The sequence below is a fragment of the Wyeomyia smithii genome, chromosome 3, assembly GCF_029784165.1.
Source record: "Wyeomyia smithii strain HCP4-BCI-WySm-NY-G18 chromosome 3, ASM2978416v1, whole genome shotgun sequence".
In the NCBI taxonomy this organism is placed as follows: Eukaryota; Metazoa; Arthropoda; class Insecta; order Diptera; family Culicidae; genus Wyeomyia; species Wyeomyia smithii.
In genome coordinates, this window is record NC_073696.1 from 221,101,691 (window position 1) to 221,119,859 (window position 18,169).

The 18,169-nt window shown below is 37.8% G+C and overlaps 3 protein-coding genes across 4 annotated transcripts in view; 2 read left to right on the forward strand and 1 right to left on the reverse strand.

Annotated features, from left to right (window-relative positions):
- The window catches only part of LOC129732927 (CLIP domain-containing serine protease B4-like), a 49,394-nt gene extending 41,579 nt beyond the window's left edge, over positions 1–7,815 (forward strand). Inside the window, exons 2-6 of one of the 2 annotated variants that reach the window (XM_055694391.1) lie at positions 6,089–6,291; positions 6,362–6,525; positions 6,595–6,878; positions 6,940–7,238; positions 7,303–7,815. In XM_055694391.1, the coding sequence (XP_055550366.1) occupies positions 6,225–6,291; positions 6,362–6,525; positions 6,595–6,878; positions 6,940–7,238; positions 7,303–7,604 (1,116 nt within the window). In that variant the 5' untranslated portion in view covers positions 6,089–6,224 and the 3' untranslated portion in view covers positions 7,605–7,815. Of the gene's footprint in view, positions 1–5,551; positions 6,292–6,361; positions 6,526–6,594; positions 6,879–6,939; positions 7,239–7,302 lie in introns of those variants that run through there. The other variant, XM_055694390.1, reaches the window with a different exon arrangement.
- The window catches only part of LOC129732929 (CLIP domain-containing serine protease B4-like), a 61,151-nt gene that overhangs the window by 22,235 nt on the left and 20,747 nt on the right, over positions 1–18,169 (reverse strand). The gene's annotated exons all lie outside the window — the stretch shown is intronic.
- LOC129732928 (CLIP domain-containing serine protease B4-like) lies at positions 16,607–18,116 on the forward strand. Its single transcript, XM_055694392.1, has 4 exons — positions 16,607–16,877; positions 16,939–17,268; positions 17,329–17,431; positions 17,493–18,116. The coding sequence occupies exons 1-4, from the start codon at positions 16,820–16,822 to the stop codon at positions 18,106–18,108; spliced, it is 1,107 nt and encodes a 368-aa protein (XP_055550367.1). The 5' UTR covers positions 16,607–16,819; the 3' UTR covers positions 18,109–18,116.

Genomic DNA, 18,169 nt, shown 5'->3' on the forward strand with positions numbered 1-18,169 from the left:
AATATCACTCACCACAATAAGAATAATTTAATCTATAAAATATTAACCTCAAATTTCCAAAAACAAGCATTAAACTGCAGCAATATATGAGATGAATTGTCACAAGTATTTAATTTCACAAATCTTTAATTTCAATTTTTTGTGTGTATTTCCATCTGTTTTCACTGCAAAGATAATCAAAAGTTGCCAAATCATTTTCTGTTAATACGAAAAAATCACACTGAAAATGTTGAATTATTTCGACACTACTGTGGTTACCTAGGTTACCAATTATGTGCGTAAACAACTAGTTGAATATGCAAGCTTTGTGAAAAACGGTTTGTTCTACAGAAAGCAGGATAAATCTAGTTAAGTTTACCAAATTTTCATTGCTGGATGATGCTATAAGAGCATGTAAGCGTATTTTGTTTATTTATTCGATGATTTCGTGAAAATATGGTGTGAAAATACCCTAGGTATAATATTCTGTCGATCGTGTTAAGAAAAGCGAGTATTAAACTACCAATCAAAGGTCTGAATTGGCTTTTCAACAAGACTTGACAATTTTCAATAGTACAATACTACCGCGCATGGCAAGTCCGTCCCATTTGCATTTTTAATTGAGTTTCTATGCGGAAATGGTAGCTAAGTTCGTAACAAAAGATGACTTCAACAACTTTGTTCTGGAAAACTGTGGGAAAATATCGAAACGAATTGTCCCGTCACATAAGAAGCAATGGTAGGAAAACTTAGTTCACTTAGATTTCTCATAAAGTGTAATCCTCAAATACTCACTTAAATGCTCTTAATTTGATATTATAGTCGGGCATCTGCACTCGAAAACTCATTTAATTCAATCACCTACCTCAGAAAACAAAATCCGCGCATTGTTCTATAAGGCTACAACGGGACTCGTTCAGCAGTCAACCAAAGTTTTTTTCATCACTAGCGTACCACTTTTTATTTTAATCACTAAACAAAGTCACTCACTACACTAAGAATACTTTTATCTTTGAAATGAAATTTCTAAAAACAAGCTTGAATTAGCAGAAATATATGAGATGAATTTCTACAATTCCTAAATTTCAACTGTATGTATGTTCATCTGTTTGCACTGCGTTGTAGAAAATCAAAAGTTGCCAAATCAGTTTCTGTAATACTAAAAAATCGAAAAAATCATACTGAAAATGTAAAATAATTCCGACATAATTGACATAAATCGACAGCACTGTAGTGGTTTCTAGGTTACCAACTTTGCACGTAAACGACTACAGCGGATATCTGGGTAACCTACTACGACGGGCTACGGCTACGTTCATTCGTGATAATGTGATTCATTCATGATTAACAACGTGATGAAAATGGGGGCGTCGTGAGATGAATAATTGAGCGGTAATTCAAGTTTTGAGATGGATATGGAAGCGTTGTGAAAAATGGTTTGTTTTACAGAATTCATGATAAATCTAGCTAAATTCCATAAGAGCACGTAAGCGTATTTTGTTAATTTCTTCAATGATTTCGTGAAAATTTGGTGTTGAATCCGTGCATTATTCGTGAATATCGGCTTAATGAAATGAATAATGGAGCAGTTCCCCTATGAAATTCGATAAAAGCACGTTTTTCTGAATTTTTGGGTCCCGGTTTACATATCGTCGCTACAAATGCGTGAAACGGGCAAATATATGACGAATGTACTTTGACGTACGATTTATTATTTTTTTTGAAAGGGCTATCAAATACCTTCAATTTTCCGTTAAATCTGTTAATAGATCGTACGGCACAAAGCTACAAATTTTTGAAATATGATTGTCGATTTTTGGCAACCCTAATTCAAAGAGCATTACCCTAAGAACCAAACAAAAGAATACGAGTATAAAGTTTTTCGATAAAGAACAAGTATACCTATGTTGAGCATGATCTAAACAAAACATAAATCTGATAATAAGAAAGGTCTAACGGCATTTTAGGTGAATAACATTTTCTGACATCTGAAATAAGTTTAGCACCCCAAAATTGGCATTATACGTCATTCTCAATCGATTGGAAAATTGTTAAGGTTATTTTCAACGTTTGTTCAGAAACTCACCACCAGAACCTGACAAAGTCATTTTCAATTGACAATTATCAGGTTATAGTGACGCTTTGACCCGTCGCTTTCAATTGAAAAGCTTTTGTAACATTTTCGAGCACTTCGTGAGTCACATGACACACAGTCGAAAGCTCTTGCTATGATTCTGACAACTAAAGGGCTTGAAGTTGATACAAACGCTTTTCAATTGAAAGCAGAGATTATCACCATCACTCTCACATGACGATTCTCAATTGAAAATGACAATGAGCGCTGACGGAGACAGAAGGCTTCCATACAGTATAAATATATATATATATATATATATATATATATATATATATATATATATATATATATATATATATATATATATATATATATATATATATATATATATATATATATATATATATATATATATATATATATATATATATATATATATATATATATATATATATATATATATATATATATATATATATATATATATATATATATATTTATATATATATATATACATATATATATATATATATATATATATATATATATATATATATATATATATACATATATATATATATATATATATATATATATATATATATATATATATATATATATATATATATATATATATATATATATATATATAATTGATCGGAACATGCGTAACGTATTTTTTGGATGCCATTGCAGTTCTAACTACGGCTTGCGGTATTAGAAAACTACCATCAAATGACGCGATGCGGTGCTAATTTCAATTGAGACGCTGAAGGAAAGGAAAAAGTCTCTCTCCGTCGATTGAAATAGTCATTAGTTTCATTTGAAACGATCCAATAAACAACAGAATGGAAAGAGAGAAAGAAGTGATTCGTTGACAGTAGCCGAAAGGAATCAAGTGAAAATGAAACATATCAGTTTCATTGTTTCGTTTCGAAAATGTAGAGCCCTGCTCACCACTATGGGGGGATCCTTTGTATACCGCCATCTGTCCGTCCGTTTTCGTATGTTCGTGGCATCAGTCCGACAAAAGAATTGACTCCAAACTCACCTGACCCAAAAAAAAAATTTTTTTTCTTCCACTATGTTATCGTAACGTTTACTAAAATGTAGCCTTTTACGAGACAAACACGGCTGAAAAGCTTATTAGACTGAAAACATTGAAGAAGTTCTCAAAAAACCTCAAATACACGAGCGTAAAAATTACAGCAACATCAACAATTGGTGTATCCTTTGTCTAGAAGTGCACTGCGGTGCACCTATCTCAGCAAACAACGAAAGGAAAGGATGAAGTAGTACATGGAACCCAAAAAAGTAATACTTTCCAAAATAAAGCACCTGTCCATTTCACCACAGGGGTCAAATTACCCCAAACTATTCTACTATCTAAAACACATCATAAAAGACTGCCTTGAGCCAAGGAAATATTTGGAGGAGAAACTCTGAAACAAGATTCAGCGCCAGTGCATAAGACATTGGTTGTTTGGTTGGTTGTATCTCTGAAAGGCCCGCATCCTCTCCCGATTTTAATCTATTGGACTTCAGCATTTGGAGATACATACTAGAAAAGCAGGGTGAAGTGGAACACATGATAAAAGTGTTCAATTTTTAAAACCGTTTGATGAAAATCTGGGATGAAATACCGATTGAAGTTGTGCGTGCGGCTTGTGATAATTTTGAGAAGCGTTTGGCCCAATCAAATGCAAAGGCGAAAATTCTGAATTAAACTGAGTCAACTGTAACTTTAATACTCTACCATGATAATAAAAAAGAGCCAGCGAAAAAATATTCATCTGTTTAAATTTTATGGCATACACAAAGTGTGTCACTTGAACTGTGACACCCTGTAGTACGATGTACACTTCCCCCCACTGGGTTTCGTTCAGATACTTAAGACGATAGTGCGTGTAGCTTGCTCAGACAGAATTTAGCGTGGTTTTACTCTCGAAAAACGACCCGTGATTTTCGATTGAGTTTCCCTTTTCAGCTTGACAATGCGGAGGATTTGCTGTCATGTGTTGCCGATTTTTCTTTTTTTCCACATCTTCATATTTCCCATTAGGTTTCGTTGCCATCACTTTCCTCTACTTTGGCAGTATATGTATGTATCAGAAAGGACAATAATGTGGCTAATAATTAATGGTGGATAGAATTTGTAATGCAACTAGAAGATAGGTTTTACGACACAACACAACATCCTCCTAAAACCCATTTTTATTTTCAATTTCAAAACCGTTTTTGTTCCTATCCCAAATCCAAACGTCCATGATTTGCTTCCAATGCCGCTACATCGGCTATCCGTAAACAAATTCTACAACAGCAATGAAATCTTATTTGGAATTGACATAAGTATTGAAAATAAGCTATAGATTATGGTTAAGATCAGAAACAATGATAGTATAAGAAAATGGAAATGGTAGAAAATCGAACTTAAAAAGGAGAAAGGAAAATTGAAACAAGGGTTGATATTCCAAGTGGAACTAGCATGGTAAATGAGACGGGGATGAGAATTTATTTTAAATAACTTTGGAATTCGGATTGAAATCGAAGTTTCAACGCAGATTTTAATTGAAGTTTACACGAAAATACGGCTAGAATAGGCAACAGAAACAAAATTTAAGTGGGAAGCTGAGCTAGAACCGAATTTGAGATTCGAGATAAGATTGAGATTAGGAATTATGTAGGAAGCACCATCTGGTTTGGAATTGAAATTTTAATTGGTATTAGGACTAGGAAATAAGAGTTAGGAGTAGGAAAAGAGGAGAGGGTTATGAATTAGAAATAGGAATAGAAATTGAATTGTGGGTAAAATTGAGACTGAGTACGTTTGGACTGCTCAACTGAAAACCCCATAGAACATTCCAACAGTCGAACTCTCAGAAACAAATATTGGGACTGAGTTTGGGCCCCCCTGTATATTTTACTTTTTTCAACTTTGTGATAGCTATTGCGTTTACGTAAAAGACTACACTAACTTGATGTGCTTTACTCTGTCAAACGGCTTCTATGGGCGTTCATAAAAGTATTGCCGAATGATAGAAATGTCATTGAATTTCATTTTAAGTCGAGAAATGTTCAATATGTCTAATGTTGTTAGTAAGGATTAGGTTAGAAGAAAAGTAACGAAATCAGGAATGAAATTAGAACTAAAATTCTGCTTAGAATTGTGATGTTGATTGGTATTTAAATTTGGATCAGAATTGGAATAAAGAACGTTTAGATTAGAATAGAATGTCTTTTTAAACTCTGTTTGGGTGAAATGGAAGAACTAAGAAATATTTATGTGACAAGACACAACAATTGTGGGGTTCACAGTGGATCTTCTATTATTGTCTCATAAATATTTGAATATTTACAACAAAGAAAATTCGGCTCATATTCCCTCAAAAACTAATCTCACGGGTTAAATACCACTTTTTATCGTTTACTTTCATAATCAGGTGCATCTGCTTTCAAAGGTGTTATTTGTAAAAAGTATGTAATATCCATACTCTGTTATAATCAGGGTTATTGTTTTAATTTGACGATTAAATTATTGACACCAATCCAGAGCTCACTCAAATAACTATAACAAAACTTTTCTCCTAACCAGAAAGCAAACTGAAAACAAAACAAAACATCACCGTTCGAGTACTCACCCGTGTAAATACGCAAATTAACAGGGCTCGACCGAACGGTAGGTGTATCGTAATTTGCCCATTAGCACAAATGATCAAGCAAAACTGGCACCAGCCGATTGGACTCACACCTGCGCCATCATCGGTATGTCATTGAATGATCATTCAGTCCTGCAGGTTATCACCAATAGCGCCAGCGATACGTTTGAGTGGCGGGCTGGATCGAGCCCCCTTCTTCGTCCAGGCCAGACCTATTAAAATGAATGAAACACACATTGCGGGAATGCTGTCCAGAACTTTACCAGCATACTTGAGGATCAGTTCGGTGCTAACGACCCACCGCACTACATCTCAGGTTATGCAAATGAGACGAAAATAAATTCGGGCATATTTTTCGGTTGTTTGCTTTTTCTAGCCATCGCATGACAAGCCTTTAAATCTACAATGCGCACCTGGCATCCCGATTCAGTTGCTATCGAGTTCAGCTACCGTCAGGGTCGTATGAAATTTGCTGTCCCCTGTCCCGTGTACGAGCAATTCCCTCCGGCTAAATGAAGCGAAGTCACTGTCTATTGTTGTTGATCGGTACTTTAGCATGTCTGAAAGGATTCTATTCAGGTTAGAAACGGTTTTCTCTTGGCATTCTAATGAAAGTGAATAAAGTTATAAACCTGCATTTTTCCGACAGTTCCACGCGACTGGTGTGTTGATCGAGATGGCTTTCCCGGGCGGTGTGTTAGGTTATCGAAGTGTAAGGCACTTGCAGACATCTACAAGCTTCCAGCGAAAGCACGGCGCTATAATACACGCCTAACGGATCTAATTTGTAGGCCATATACGAAAAATCCTTACGTAAGTATTCAAGTTCCGTGGTAGCAATGTTCTACTTCCGCCTGTTGAACTGGGCTAACCTTTGTGTAGGTGTGCTGTGTAGATCATAGCGATAACTGGGATCTGCAGAATCTCCAAGCAAACCTGGTTGAAACGACATCCAATGCTCCAGTGACGACACCTGCACCGCAGCTAGAAAATTTAAACGGCAATATCCAGCTAACGGATATCGGTGAGTTTCCGTGGTCGGCTTTAATTCAGTACAGTAAACCACAGGGCTTTCTTGGGTTCCACTGTGGAGGTACCCTCATCAACGAACGTTTCGTTGTAACGGCCGCTCACTGCATTAACGCGATTCCACCGATTTGGAAAGTGTAAGAAGTGTTTCTCAACTCAAACTCCACGATCAGTCAGTTCAAGTTGGTTCGATTTCAGATATCGCGTTCGACTAGGTGAATATGATACGAAAAATCGGGATGCTGATTGTGCCAATGGACACTGCGCCGATATGCCCATGGACGTTGAGGTAGATCAGGTTGTGGTCCATCAGAACTACACCACCCGCCAGGTTAGTCAGTACAACGACATCGCCCTGATCAGACTTATGCAGAGTATTCGGATGACAGCATTCGTGCAGCCGATTCAACTTCCACCCAATCAGATGGGAGACATGATGACCGACAGTATGATGAAGATGCCTGTTGTTTCCGCAGGCTGGGGAAGAACGAAAACCGGTGAGTTTTGGACTGATTGTCTTTACGGTGGATACGATTCCCTAAGTGTAAACCATTTGTTTAGCGAGTGCCAGTAACGTGAAAATGAAGGTTCGTCTGGATATCAACGATTTAAGCTTCTGTGCAGAAGCCTACCGGCAAGCCGGCGCGGAGCTTTCCGACACGCAGTTGTGTGCCAGCGAATGGCAGGGAACCGGAGTCTGTAGCTGTGATTCCGGGGGACCACTGATGGTACAGATGGACGAACAGTTCTACCTAGTCGGAATTACCAGCTTTGGGCCAGTCAACTGTGGAATGAAAAACATGCCAACAGTGTATACGAATGTGTTAAAGTACATTAACTGGATCGGGAATAATTTGAAATAGTGTCATTGGTAGAAAGCTACACCGAGTGCCGTATAATACTGTCGAGTTTACCGTTAAAAATCGAAAAGTTTTTTTTTGTATTGTAGAGTAAATTAATATGCACTTCCAGAAGTGATGAATAGAATAATTATTTTTGCAGAACTAGGATTTTCGAATAGAATCGATGCCGTCTATTAAATGTTTAGATGTAATCAATAATGATGTTCAGAGGTCAGATTGTATAAATAATATAATAAAAAAGTGTAACGAAAAAATACCATTTCCAAATGACTATAATACTCTAAATTTTCCTGAACTTGTGACATGATGATTTCGAATGCCGGCCAATTATCTATATAATGAAAATGTGCGAAAACCAATTTCTTATTTCGTGTTGGCAGCCAGGAGTGCAAACGATGAGAGTGTAACGCGACATTACAAATCGCTACATTGTGTTATGTCCTGTGGGTACGGATTGGAGAAAAAAAAAACTTTATTTCGTGTAGGAAGCCTGAAGCTAAACATTATTATTTAGCGTGTGCAATGACTTTACATTAAAGTTTTACCATATACAATCATTACCATTTGTTTGGTTAGCACAAAGTCAGACCGCATACGCCATCTCAACCGAAATATTATTACGTTGTAACGCAAAGTAGCTTTTATATCAATGCTGTGAAGATTTCCGCCTATTCTATTAGTTTTTTGTCCCAACGTAATGATATTTCCTTGACTATAAAATAAAAAGGTAATTTATCATTTCATCACTGTTTCGTATTGCATCATCATGCAGTTTAGCGAAAAGTCATACTTATTTAGGGTTGATAGTCGTGACTCAAAGTCTAGACCTCACTGTGATACTTTTTGAAGCCTTCATATAAATTGTCTCAAGACAATACAGTTTTTTGTATGATGTTTCAACATCATGTCATTGTTCAACATCATGTCATTTTTTATTTTTAATTCGTGAATAAAATTACCATTGCACAGTGGTACTGACCGACAATTTAGGCGAAAATGGAGTTTTCGAGTTTTTCTTGTGGTTTTAGATCCTCTCTATGGAAAAGACTACAGGATGGAGAAGTTGCTTCTAGAATTAAATTGGAGTGAAAATGTTTGGGGGGGCTTTGAAGAGAGTATATCTGCATCCACGACGTGCAAAATACATCCACGGGTTTTTTTACGCGGCTTTTTTCACGTGGATTCCGGAATTTACGCGTTTTTTTACGCGGACTCCGGAATTTACGCAGTATTTTTTTTTGCGCGGATTACGATTTCTCTTCATTCGGATTGCAGAATTTATGCGGGTTTTTGTACGCGGATTCTAGAATTTACGCGGTTTTTCTACGCGGTTTTTTACGCGCCACGTATCCCCCACGTAAAAAGCGACTTTAGTGTACTTTAAATTATTTTTCGACCTTCCTAAGTAGGGTCCCTCCCTAATTGATTTCGTTAGTCAACGATTTTCCAGTGTCGATACAAATAGCGTAACCTCACGTAAGAAACTTAGATATGACAGTTCATTGTTCTGAAAATTGTGGAATAAATTTAATCGTTTGAGAGATCGTTTTCTCACCACGAATTCAACATGGTTAAGTGGAAATGTATTATTTGGGCCAAAGAAGCAAACATGATCGTTTACATCATAAACTAACAGCAATACATCTCAGGAGCAAGGAGAAGAAGTATGGTCCCTTCTCTATTGTTTTAATGGAAATACTAATGAATTGCAAAATAACTGTTAAAGTTTCAAAAAATTAGAGATTGCAGGGGGAAAATTTGAATAAAAATAATAGCACCTGCAAATGAACTTTTGGCGTAGAGCTACGTATTTCGCTAAGTTTAGCAACTTGAGGGTGTAAAATGTAAATCTGAAAACGGAAAAAGGAAAAAGTATGTCCAATTTGAAATGCTAATGAATCGTTTGGAAAATCCCCTTTGCATCCACTCAAATTATTGTACTATTGAAAAATGTCGAGCTTGTTACTACGCAAATTTCGACCTCTGATTGGTCACTTAATGTTTGCTTTCCTTAGCACGGTCGACAGACATATATACCTAGTAAACTTGAACTGCACTCTTTGTGCTATATAAGAACCTGTCTCTACTCGAACCGATCATTTTACTACTAGATGGCGACTAGGACGGTCCTAATTAGATAACTACTGGTGTCACTAGCGATAGTGGCAGCAGTGTCAGTGGTACTACTAAAAAATTACCCTAGTGCGGTTCAGCAGCAGATATAACATCCGGCACTCCCTCCAATGAAAAGCTGCCATTTCAACGTGAACAACGTGTTATCAGAAGAATGCCTTATTCCCACTGTCGGGAATAGCACAGAAATGCGATCAGCGTTATATCCGATATTTAATTGAACGACAAATTGTCCTTTTGAGAACAAATTGAATACTTAGCAGCGGCGATTGCAGCGAGTACCAGTAACGGTAGTGGTCGTGTAGCGTCCATCACTTTTCGCAGTAAAAAGTTCTGCCATGTTTTGACAACACACATGCGTTTTTGGCATGCAGGCAATCATAATCTACCGGCTGTGTTTAGTTGTCAGTGTGAAAACAACCTTCCACTTTGTTATCAGATTGCCAGGGTTGTGGCTTTGCACACAACCCTCCTGTTAATTAAGCCATTTTGTTGATGACGAAATCGATGTGGGACTTGAGAGTAAACTTGTCATCAATGATTACTCTAAGATATTTTAACTCATTTACACGATCAACCGCCTCACCAGCAATTGCAATATTTACGTCTGGTCTGGAGTTTTTTTTTCTCATATCATTTATTTGACACGGCACAAATACAACTTAATGTTTAACGGCGCCAATTATATCTGAAGACTTAAAATCTTAAAGCAAATTTTTTATCCTCGCTGCCGACTACGAGCTGAAATTAAGTCTATCTTAAAACTAGGATGTATTTTTCAATCACTGTTTTGTAGTTTGATGGTCGTCTGATGCTCTTCGAATGGCCATGAATATGCAGCATGTATGGATTTGTTCTGCTGAGCCACGATGTCATGAGCTGGAAGAGGGGCTTGTAATTCTCGGGTCCTGAAGGTATTGTGCGGGGGCTAGTTGCTGGTTATGGTTCGTTGTTGTTGTTCGCTGGTGTTCAAGTGGCCTATGGTATGTGCCGCTGAGCCAAGATATCACTGAAGGCCTCGGGTTCTCAGGTCCTGGTGAATTCGTGTGGAGTGCAGTTGTTGATTCCAAAACCTCTGCTTAAGGTTCGAACGTGTTCTTGTCGTTTTGTTGGGTGTAGACGGAGGGGAACGGGACTAGACTGGGGCATGGATGGATTTTAGGAAAATGTATATAAGGGTCATGTAGGGTATGTCACGACTCGCCAAGACATCACGAACAGGAACAGCTGGCCGTCTACCTCCGGCCTGAAGGGAAGCTTCTAATTTAGACCTGGCGTCACGGTGGACAGGGCATGACAAAACAACGTGCTCTATGTCGTGATAACCTTCACCACAGGCACAGATACCGCTTTCTCCAAGCCCAATACGACGGAGATGCGCATCAAATCTATAGTGATTGGACATAAGCCGAGACATCACGCAAATGAAATCTCGACCTACATCCAACCCCTTGAACCACGGATTCGTCGATACCTTGGGGATTATGGAATGTAACCACCTTCCCAGTTCCCCTCTGGTCCAAGAATTTTGCCAACTGATGATCGTATTCTGACGTACAAATGCGAAAAATTCATTAAAAGCAATTGGTCTTTCATAAATTTCACCGTTTGTTGCGCCCACCTTAGCCAAAGAGTCCGCTTTCTCATTGCCCGGTATCGAGCAGTGAGAAGGGACCCACACTAAGGTAATCTGAAAAGATTTTTCGGATAAAGCACTCAGATGTTCCCGTATTTTCCCCAGGAAATACGGAGAGTGCTTAACATCTTTCATCGATCGGAGAGCCTCAATGGAACTGAGACTATCCGTAAAGATGAAATAATGGTCCGTGGGCATTTTTTCGATGATCCCTAGGGTGTACTGAATTGCAGCTAATTCTGCGACGTAAACAGAAGCAGGATTATCGAGCTTATGGGAGACGGTTAAATTGTTATTGAAGATACCGAAGCCAGTGGACCCATCGATAAGTGATCCGTCAGTGTAGAACATATTGTCGCAGTTGATGTTTCGAAGTTTATTGGAAAAAATTTTGGGGATCTGCTGTCTGGTCTGGAGTTGGCTGAAGAAATATTCGAGTATTTTGTTTTGCTAAAGTTCAGTTTAAGTTGTTTAAAATTTACCCAATTCGCCAGATGATAAAAATCTTGGGAGCAATTCTACAAAAAACGGGCAACCAATTTAATCGACCATTTTTGATTTGGCTGAAACTTTGCAGAGATGTTTCTATATGCAAAAGATGTCATTTGCTATTGGTTTAATTTTTGGAACACGACTCATTTTTGGAAAGCTATTGAAAAATGCTATTTTGGTAATGTATTGATAAATATAAATATTTTGAGGGCAAAAACGGTTTGTTTGATCGGTGTGACGTCTTCGGCAAAGTTGTAGACGATAATTTTGTCTTTACGAAAAAAATACGCAATCTAAAATAATTATTAATTTTTAAAAAGAGTTAAAAAAAAATTGAAAAATAATTATCTAAATAAGCTCATTTTTTAAAAATCTGATCATTTTTATATAAAACTACAAAAGATTACCTAAACAATGCAACTGGTCCGATCATGGAAAAATCAAGAAAAAAAGTTAGGATTTAAAAAAAAAATTATTTAAATTTATTTTGCGAGAGCTATTTTTTGGAAGGACAAAATTATTATCTGCAACTTTGCCGAAAACTTTATGCCAATCATTAAAACCGCTTTGGCTATAGAAATATTTTAAATTTTCAATATAGCGGAATAGGGTAATTGAAAATATTTTTACAGTAAAAATAGTTTGTTAAATTGGCGTAGTTTCTTTGGTAAAGTTGTAGATAATAATTTTATCCTTCCATAAAAAATGTGCCTTGTGAAAAAAAATCAAATTTTTTTTTCAAAATATCATAACTTTTATTTCTTGATTTCTCCAGGATCGAACCGGTTGTATTGATCAAGCAATCTTTTGTAGTGTTATATAAAATTAATCAGATGACGGGTGAAACCTTAAAAAATGAGCTTTTTTCGATAATTAATTTTTATTTTTATTTTAACTCTTTTTTAAAAACTAAATAATTTTTTTTAGAGTGTATATTCTTTTTTCGTAAAGACAAAATTATTGTCTACAACTTTTCTGAAGACTTCACATCGATCAAACAAACCGTTTTTGTCCTCAAAATAATTGTAATCATCAATACCTTTTCAAAATAGCATTTTTCTCTGTCTGTCTGTCTGTCTGTCTGTCTGTCTGTCTGTCTGTCTGTCTGTCTGTCTGTCTGTCTGTCTGTCTGTCTGTCTGTCTGTCTGTCTGTCTGTCTGTCTGTCTGTCTGTCTGTCTGTCTGTCTGTCTGTCTGTCTGTCTGTCTGTCTGTCTGTCTGTCTGTCTGTCTGTCTGTCTGTCTGTCTGTCTGTCTGTCTGTCTGTCTGTCTGTCTGTCTGTCTGTCTGTCTGTCTGTCTGTCTGTCTGTCTGTCTGTCTGTCTGTCTGTCTGTCTGTCTGTCTGTCTGTCTGTCTGTCTGTCTGTCTGTCTGTCTGTCTGTCTGTCTGTCTGTCTGTCTGTCTGTCTGTCTGTCTGTCTGTCTGTCTGTCTGTCTGTCTGTCTGTCTGTCTGTCTGTCTGTCTGTCTGTCTGTCTGTCTGTCTGTCTGTCTGTCTGTCTGTCTGTCTGTCTGTCTGTCTGTCTGTCTGTCTGTCTGTCTGTCTGTCTGTCTGTCTGTCTGTCTGTCTGTCTGTCTGTCTGTCTGTCTGTCTGTCTGTCTGTCTGTCTGTCTGTCTGTCTGTCTGTCTGTCTGTCTGTCTGTCTGTCTGTCTGTCTGTCTGTCTGTCTGTCTGTCTGTCTGTCTGTCTGTCTGTCTGTCTGTCTGTCTGTCTGTCTGTCTGTCTGTCTGTCTGTCTGTCTGTCTGTCTGTCTGTCTGTCTGTCTGTCTGTCTGTCTGTCTGTCTGTCTGTCTGTCTGTCTGTCTGTCTGTCTGTCTGTCTGTCTGTCTGTCTGTCTGTCTGTCTGTCTGTCTGTCTGTCTGTCTGTCTGTCTGTCTGTCTGTCTGTCTGTCTGTCTGTCTGTCTGTCTGTCTGTCTGTCTGTCTGTCTGTCTGTCTGTCTGTCTGTCTGTCTGTCTGTCTGTCTGTCTGTCTGTCTGTCTGTCTGTCTGTCTGTCTGTCTGTCTGTCTGTCTGTCTGTCTGTCTGTCTGTCTGTCTGTCTGTCTGTCTGTCTGTCTGTCTGTCTGTCTGTCTGTCTGTCTGTCTGTCTGTCTGTCTGTCTGTCTGTCTGTCTGTCTGTCTGTCTGTCTGTCTGTCTGTCTGTCTGTCTGTCTGTCTGTCTGTCTGTCTGTCTGTCTGTCTGTCTGTCCTTATCCTAGGCTAGGAAATCACAGAGCAGATCTGCATAAAAATTTGTATGCAGTTGTTTTCGTAGCTGGGAAAAGTTTCAACGAGGTTTAGGACCCCTTCCTCCAATACCAATACCAATGAAATACAAATTGCTGCATAACTTGAGAAACAATCAAGCAAATGATACCAAACTTTGCATGTGCAAGTTTCTTCGAGCAATAAATATTTTTATGGAGGTTTGATACCCATCCCTCCTTTAGAAAATAGTAGGAGGGTGGTATCAAAGACACGACCGCACGACGTAGGGCTACGGTATTTTTCTACATTGTTTATCTAACAGTGCATTTTTATTTGCTGACGATTAATGATTTGAACAATAATTAATACACTGGGGTCTTTTTTTACGCGGGTTATTTTGTGCGTTTTTTTTACGCGCTTTCTACACGGTTTTTACAATAGCTCGTATTATTTTTACGCGTTTTTCTTTTCAATAACGCGGATTATTTTTACGCGATTTGGAAGATGATTTTTATGCGGTAACAAATAAGCTTAGTATAAGTCAATCTGATAATCTTAAAAATCTGGCAAAATCATTTAAAAAAGTTATTGTCTTGTTCTTCAATGAATTTTTATTTTGGAAGCACTATAAACTCATTTTGTGTGTTTTGTTATTATTTTTATATCATTTTTCAAGTTTATATTCGCTTACGTGCTATTATTTTTAATCGGATCTTTTCATTAAATGGAATTTTGAACCAGTTGTCGATTTTCGAGCCTTTTGGATGAAATTAATAGTTTTTTTCTCTAGGTTAAAGAGATAATACCAAAAACATAAATGTGTACTTTGGCATTCAAAATATATAAAACTATTACAATATTTGTCAGGTTTCCAAACTAAATTTACTCAAATATCAAAAATTGCATTTTTTTTTTTTTAATTTCTCCATATATGGGGTGTTATGGAGCTCGTTTAAAATATTTCAAGAAGTAATAGAGGACCCTATTTGATTAAAAAAAAAACCTTTACGCATATGTCCAAAATTTAACTACTGCAGAGTTATTCTTTTTTTTCAGTTTTCGGTTATGTTTGCCTTTTACGAGGTCTAGCACAAGAAGTATGATAGCAAGCTTTGTTGGTAAACTGAGAAAATTTCATATTTGTGAAAATTTGTGAGAAAATTTCATAATTAATAGTGTCTTAAAACGACGAACTAGAGATAATAAGAAGAACTTAGAAAGGAACAAATGTGAAATCAAGTTTTTATAAGAACTTAACTGCAATTTTTTGTCTGAGATGTGTAACAAACATGGATTTTGTTGTTAACTAAATTAAACATTTAGATTTCGTGAAGAAACAAGTAGTTGTATGTTTAGTAAATTGATTTCTTGCAAATGTAATTCTCAGTTTGACAGGTTAAAATTAAAGTATAAGGCGACCTAAATAATCGGCGATTCAACCGAAATCGATTGATTTCCAGAACGTAAACTCTGAAAACGTTTGGGTCATCGCAAAAAGCCAATGACGACGAGTATAAGGATTCCTAAATTTTAACCCTCTAGTGCCCAGTGCCGCTTTTATAAAGCTTCATAGTGATTTTTTCGAAGTCCTTCTAAAAACTAATTTGGGCACTAGAGGGATAAGCTACAGTCAAATAAAGAAAGAGAAGAATTACTGTGTGCTCTATACGAAACGATGATGATTAGTTGGGAGTCTCGATGTTCTGACTCTGCTATGTGATGGGTAACTTATATCTGTGTACAAACATCATCATCACGATCATCAAACAACGTCCCTCATAATGCTAACCACACAGAGAGTACTGAAAACTATGACTTTTTTGTTGATATCGCGAGCACTTAGTAACTTCAGAATATATAACATAGCAGATATTATTACTCATTTTGTATTACACGTTTGTTCCTCTACAGATATCTAAAAACAAAATAAATCATGTACAGGAAATCAAGGAATACTAACTAGTTTACGGTGCTGTCTGAAATTATTGGACTAGTTATTGCGATTCGTACAGAAAGATTCAGTTTCTTCCGGTTAGCCTGGCTTCTCGAAACCATAGAACATTCAAAAATAAATCAGTATCAACTAGATATTTCTCATTAATCTTCATGTTTTTTTTTTTGTTTCAACATCCTGTACATGAAAAACGATGTACACAATATTGGCTGGAATAAATTGTTCCATTAAATAATAGAACTCCATAGAATGGAATCAAACTTTAATAAACTCTCTTTTCAATCACAACCTTCATAGACACCACCATCTCGCCCGTACTCCAATGCCAAGATCAGGTGGTCAGGTTATCAACTCGGGGGAAAAACATTGCTGGATTTCGCACTCGGCCTTATCACTGGTATTTCTAAGCCATTGCACGTGTGTGAGTACATAAACGGCCACATACTAGAGAATTTACGAGCCACCAACAACTGTCGATTGAAGTGCACGATTAAATCGTGAAGTTTAACGTTGACGTTTCGCTTTTGTGCGATCTATTGTGATCGGAATTCTCGTGTCCACGTTACTGGTGCAGTGAAAACAGTTTACGTATTTCATATATTTTGACTCAAACATCGGAAGAGAGTAGAAATTGCAGGAAAACAAAACGATCTTGTCATAGTTCTTGTTGAACAGGTTTTGTGTGTTGTGTGTGTATTCGCGTTCAGCCAAAGCTCTGCTGAACCACAACATTATTGCAGCTTGACGCTGCGCGCAGTGTGGATCCGCAGGCCGCAATCAGAGGTAATCAGTACCGTACGGGATCTCTCGACGGAATGGCGAGCTATCTGCAATTCGGGGTACTTTTCATTGTGATCGTCGGTAGTCACGCTGGTAAGTTTCCTAAAAGGTTCGAAAGCCAAATGGGAGGCAAACTGTGTTGTTATGATTTTAGCCGATTTGTATGACAAATGCGTGGATGGATTAGGGGCAGAAGGTATCTGCGTCCTAATTCAAGATTGTAATCCAATCAGTGCTCTCTTGCAACGACGACCTGCTCTAACCGATGCTGACAAAACCTACATAAAAAAATCAAGTTGCGGAAGGATAAACTCGAAATTAACAGCCTGCTGCCCGCTGCCAAAATCTCTCAAAGCAAGGTTTTCTGCTCCAGCAGGACTACCTTCTGATAAGTGCGGTCGTGATTCCAGCAGTCGAATAGTGGGAGGAGATATTGCAGAAGTCGACGAGTTCCCTTGGTTGGCTCAGATTCAGTACTACAAACGTATGCTTGATGACGTATTATTTTTTGACCTGATTGTCCTAATTTAAATCTGCTTTCCAGCCAACAAACGATTTGGGTTTCACTGTGGTGGTGTTCTGATCAACGAGAGATACGTTCTCACAGCTGCTCACTGCATTCAAAACGTGCCATCATCTTGGAAAGTGTAACTATCAATCATTGATAATTTAGCCTTCAATACCTAAACCTAACGCAATTCATTTTAGTTATAAAGTACGCCTGGGCGAGTTCGACACCGAATCCGACGTAGAGTGTAGTGTAAATGATCCAACTGACTGTGTCAACTCAGTTCAAGATATTCTGATATCGTCGTACTACATCCATGAGGATTACTTCAACGAAAATGGTGCCGACTATAACGACATTGCGCTCATTCGGCTTTCCGTACCGGTGAGCTACACCGAATACATTAGCCCTATCTGCATGCCGACCACGGAAGAACTGAGGAATCTTGCTACCGAGGACAAACTAATGACCGTTGCCGGTTGGGGTCAGACAGAGAATGGAACAGCGAGTCGGTACAAAATGCATCTGAGTATTCCCGGCTGGAGCAATGTTCGCTGTGGTGAAGCCTTCCAGTCCGCCAATGTTGACATCATCGAGAGTCAGTTGTGCGCCGGTGGTAAAGCAGGCCAAGATTCATGCCGAGGAGACTCTGGAGGTCCGCTGATGAAGCTGGAAAGTGTCCAAGGAAAGAACTCCTGGTTTCTTAAGGGGCTCGTTAGTTTCGGCTCGAACAAATGTGGGACAAAAGACGTGCCAGGGGTGTATACAAGGGTTAGTCATTTTATTGATTGGATTCAAGAAAATATAGAAGAATGATAACTGAGCATCGCTTTACGTAGATTAATTCAGACTTTTCGGATGAGAACAACCGAACACA

Excerpts from the sequence above, each read along its gene's own strand:
- LOC129732928 (XM_055694392.1), top strand. The coding sequence starts at position 16,820 with ATGGCGAGCTATCTGCAATTCGGGGTACTTTTCATTGTGATCGTCGGT. Across the intron at positions 16,878-16,938 it reads GATCGTCGGTAGTCACGCTG|CCGATTTGTATGACAAATGC; the intron begins GTAAGTTTCCTA and ends TTATGATTTTAG. Across the intron at positions 17,432-17,492 it reads GTGCCATCATCTTGGAAAGT|TTATAAAGTACGCCTGGGCG; the intron begins GTAACTATCAAT and ends AATTCATTTTAG.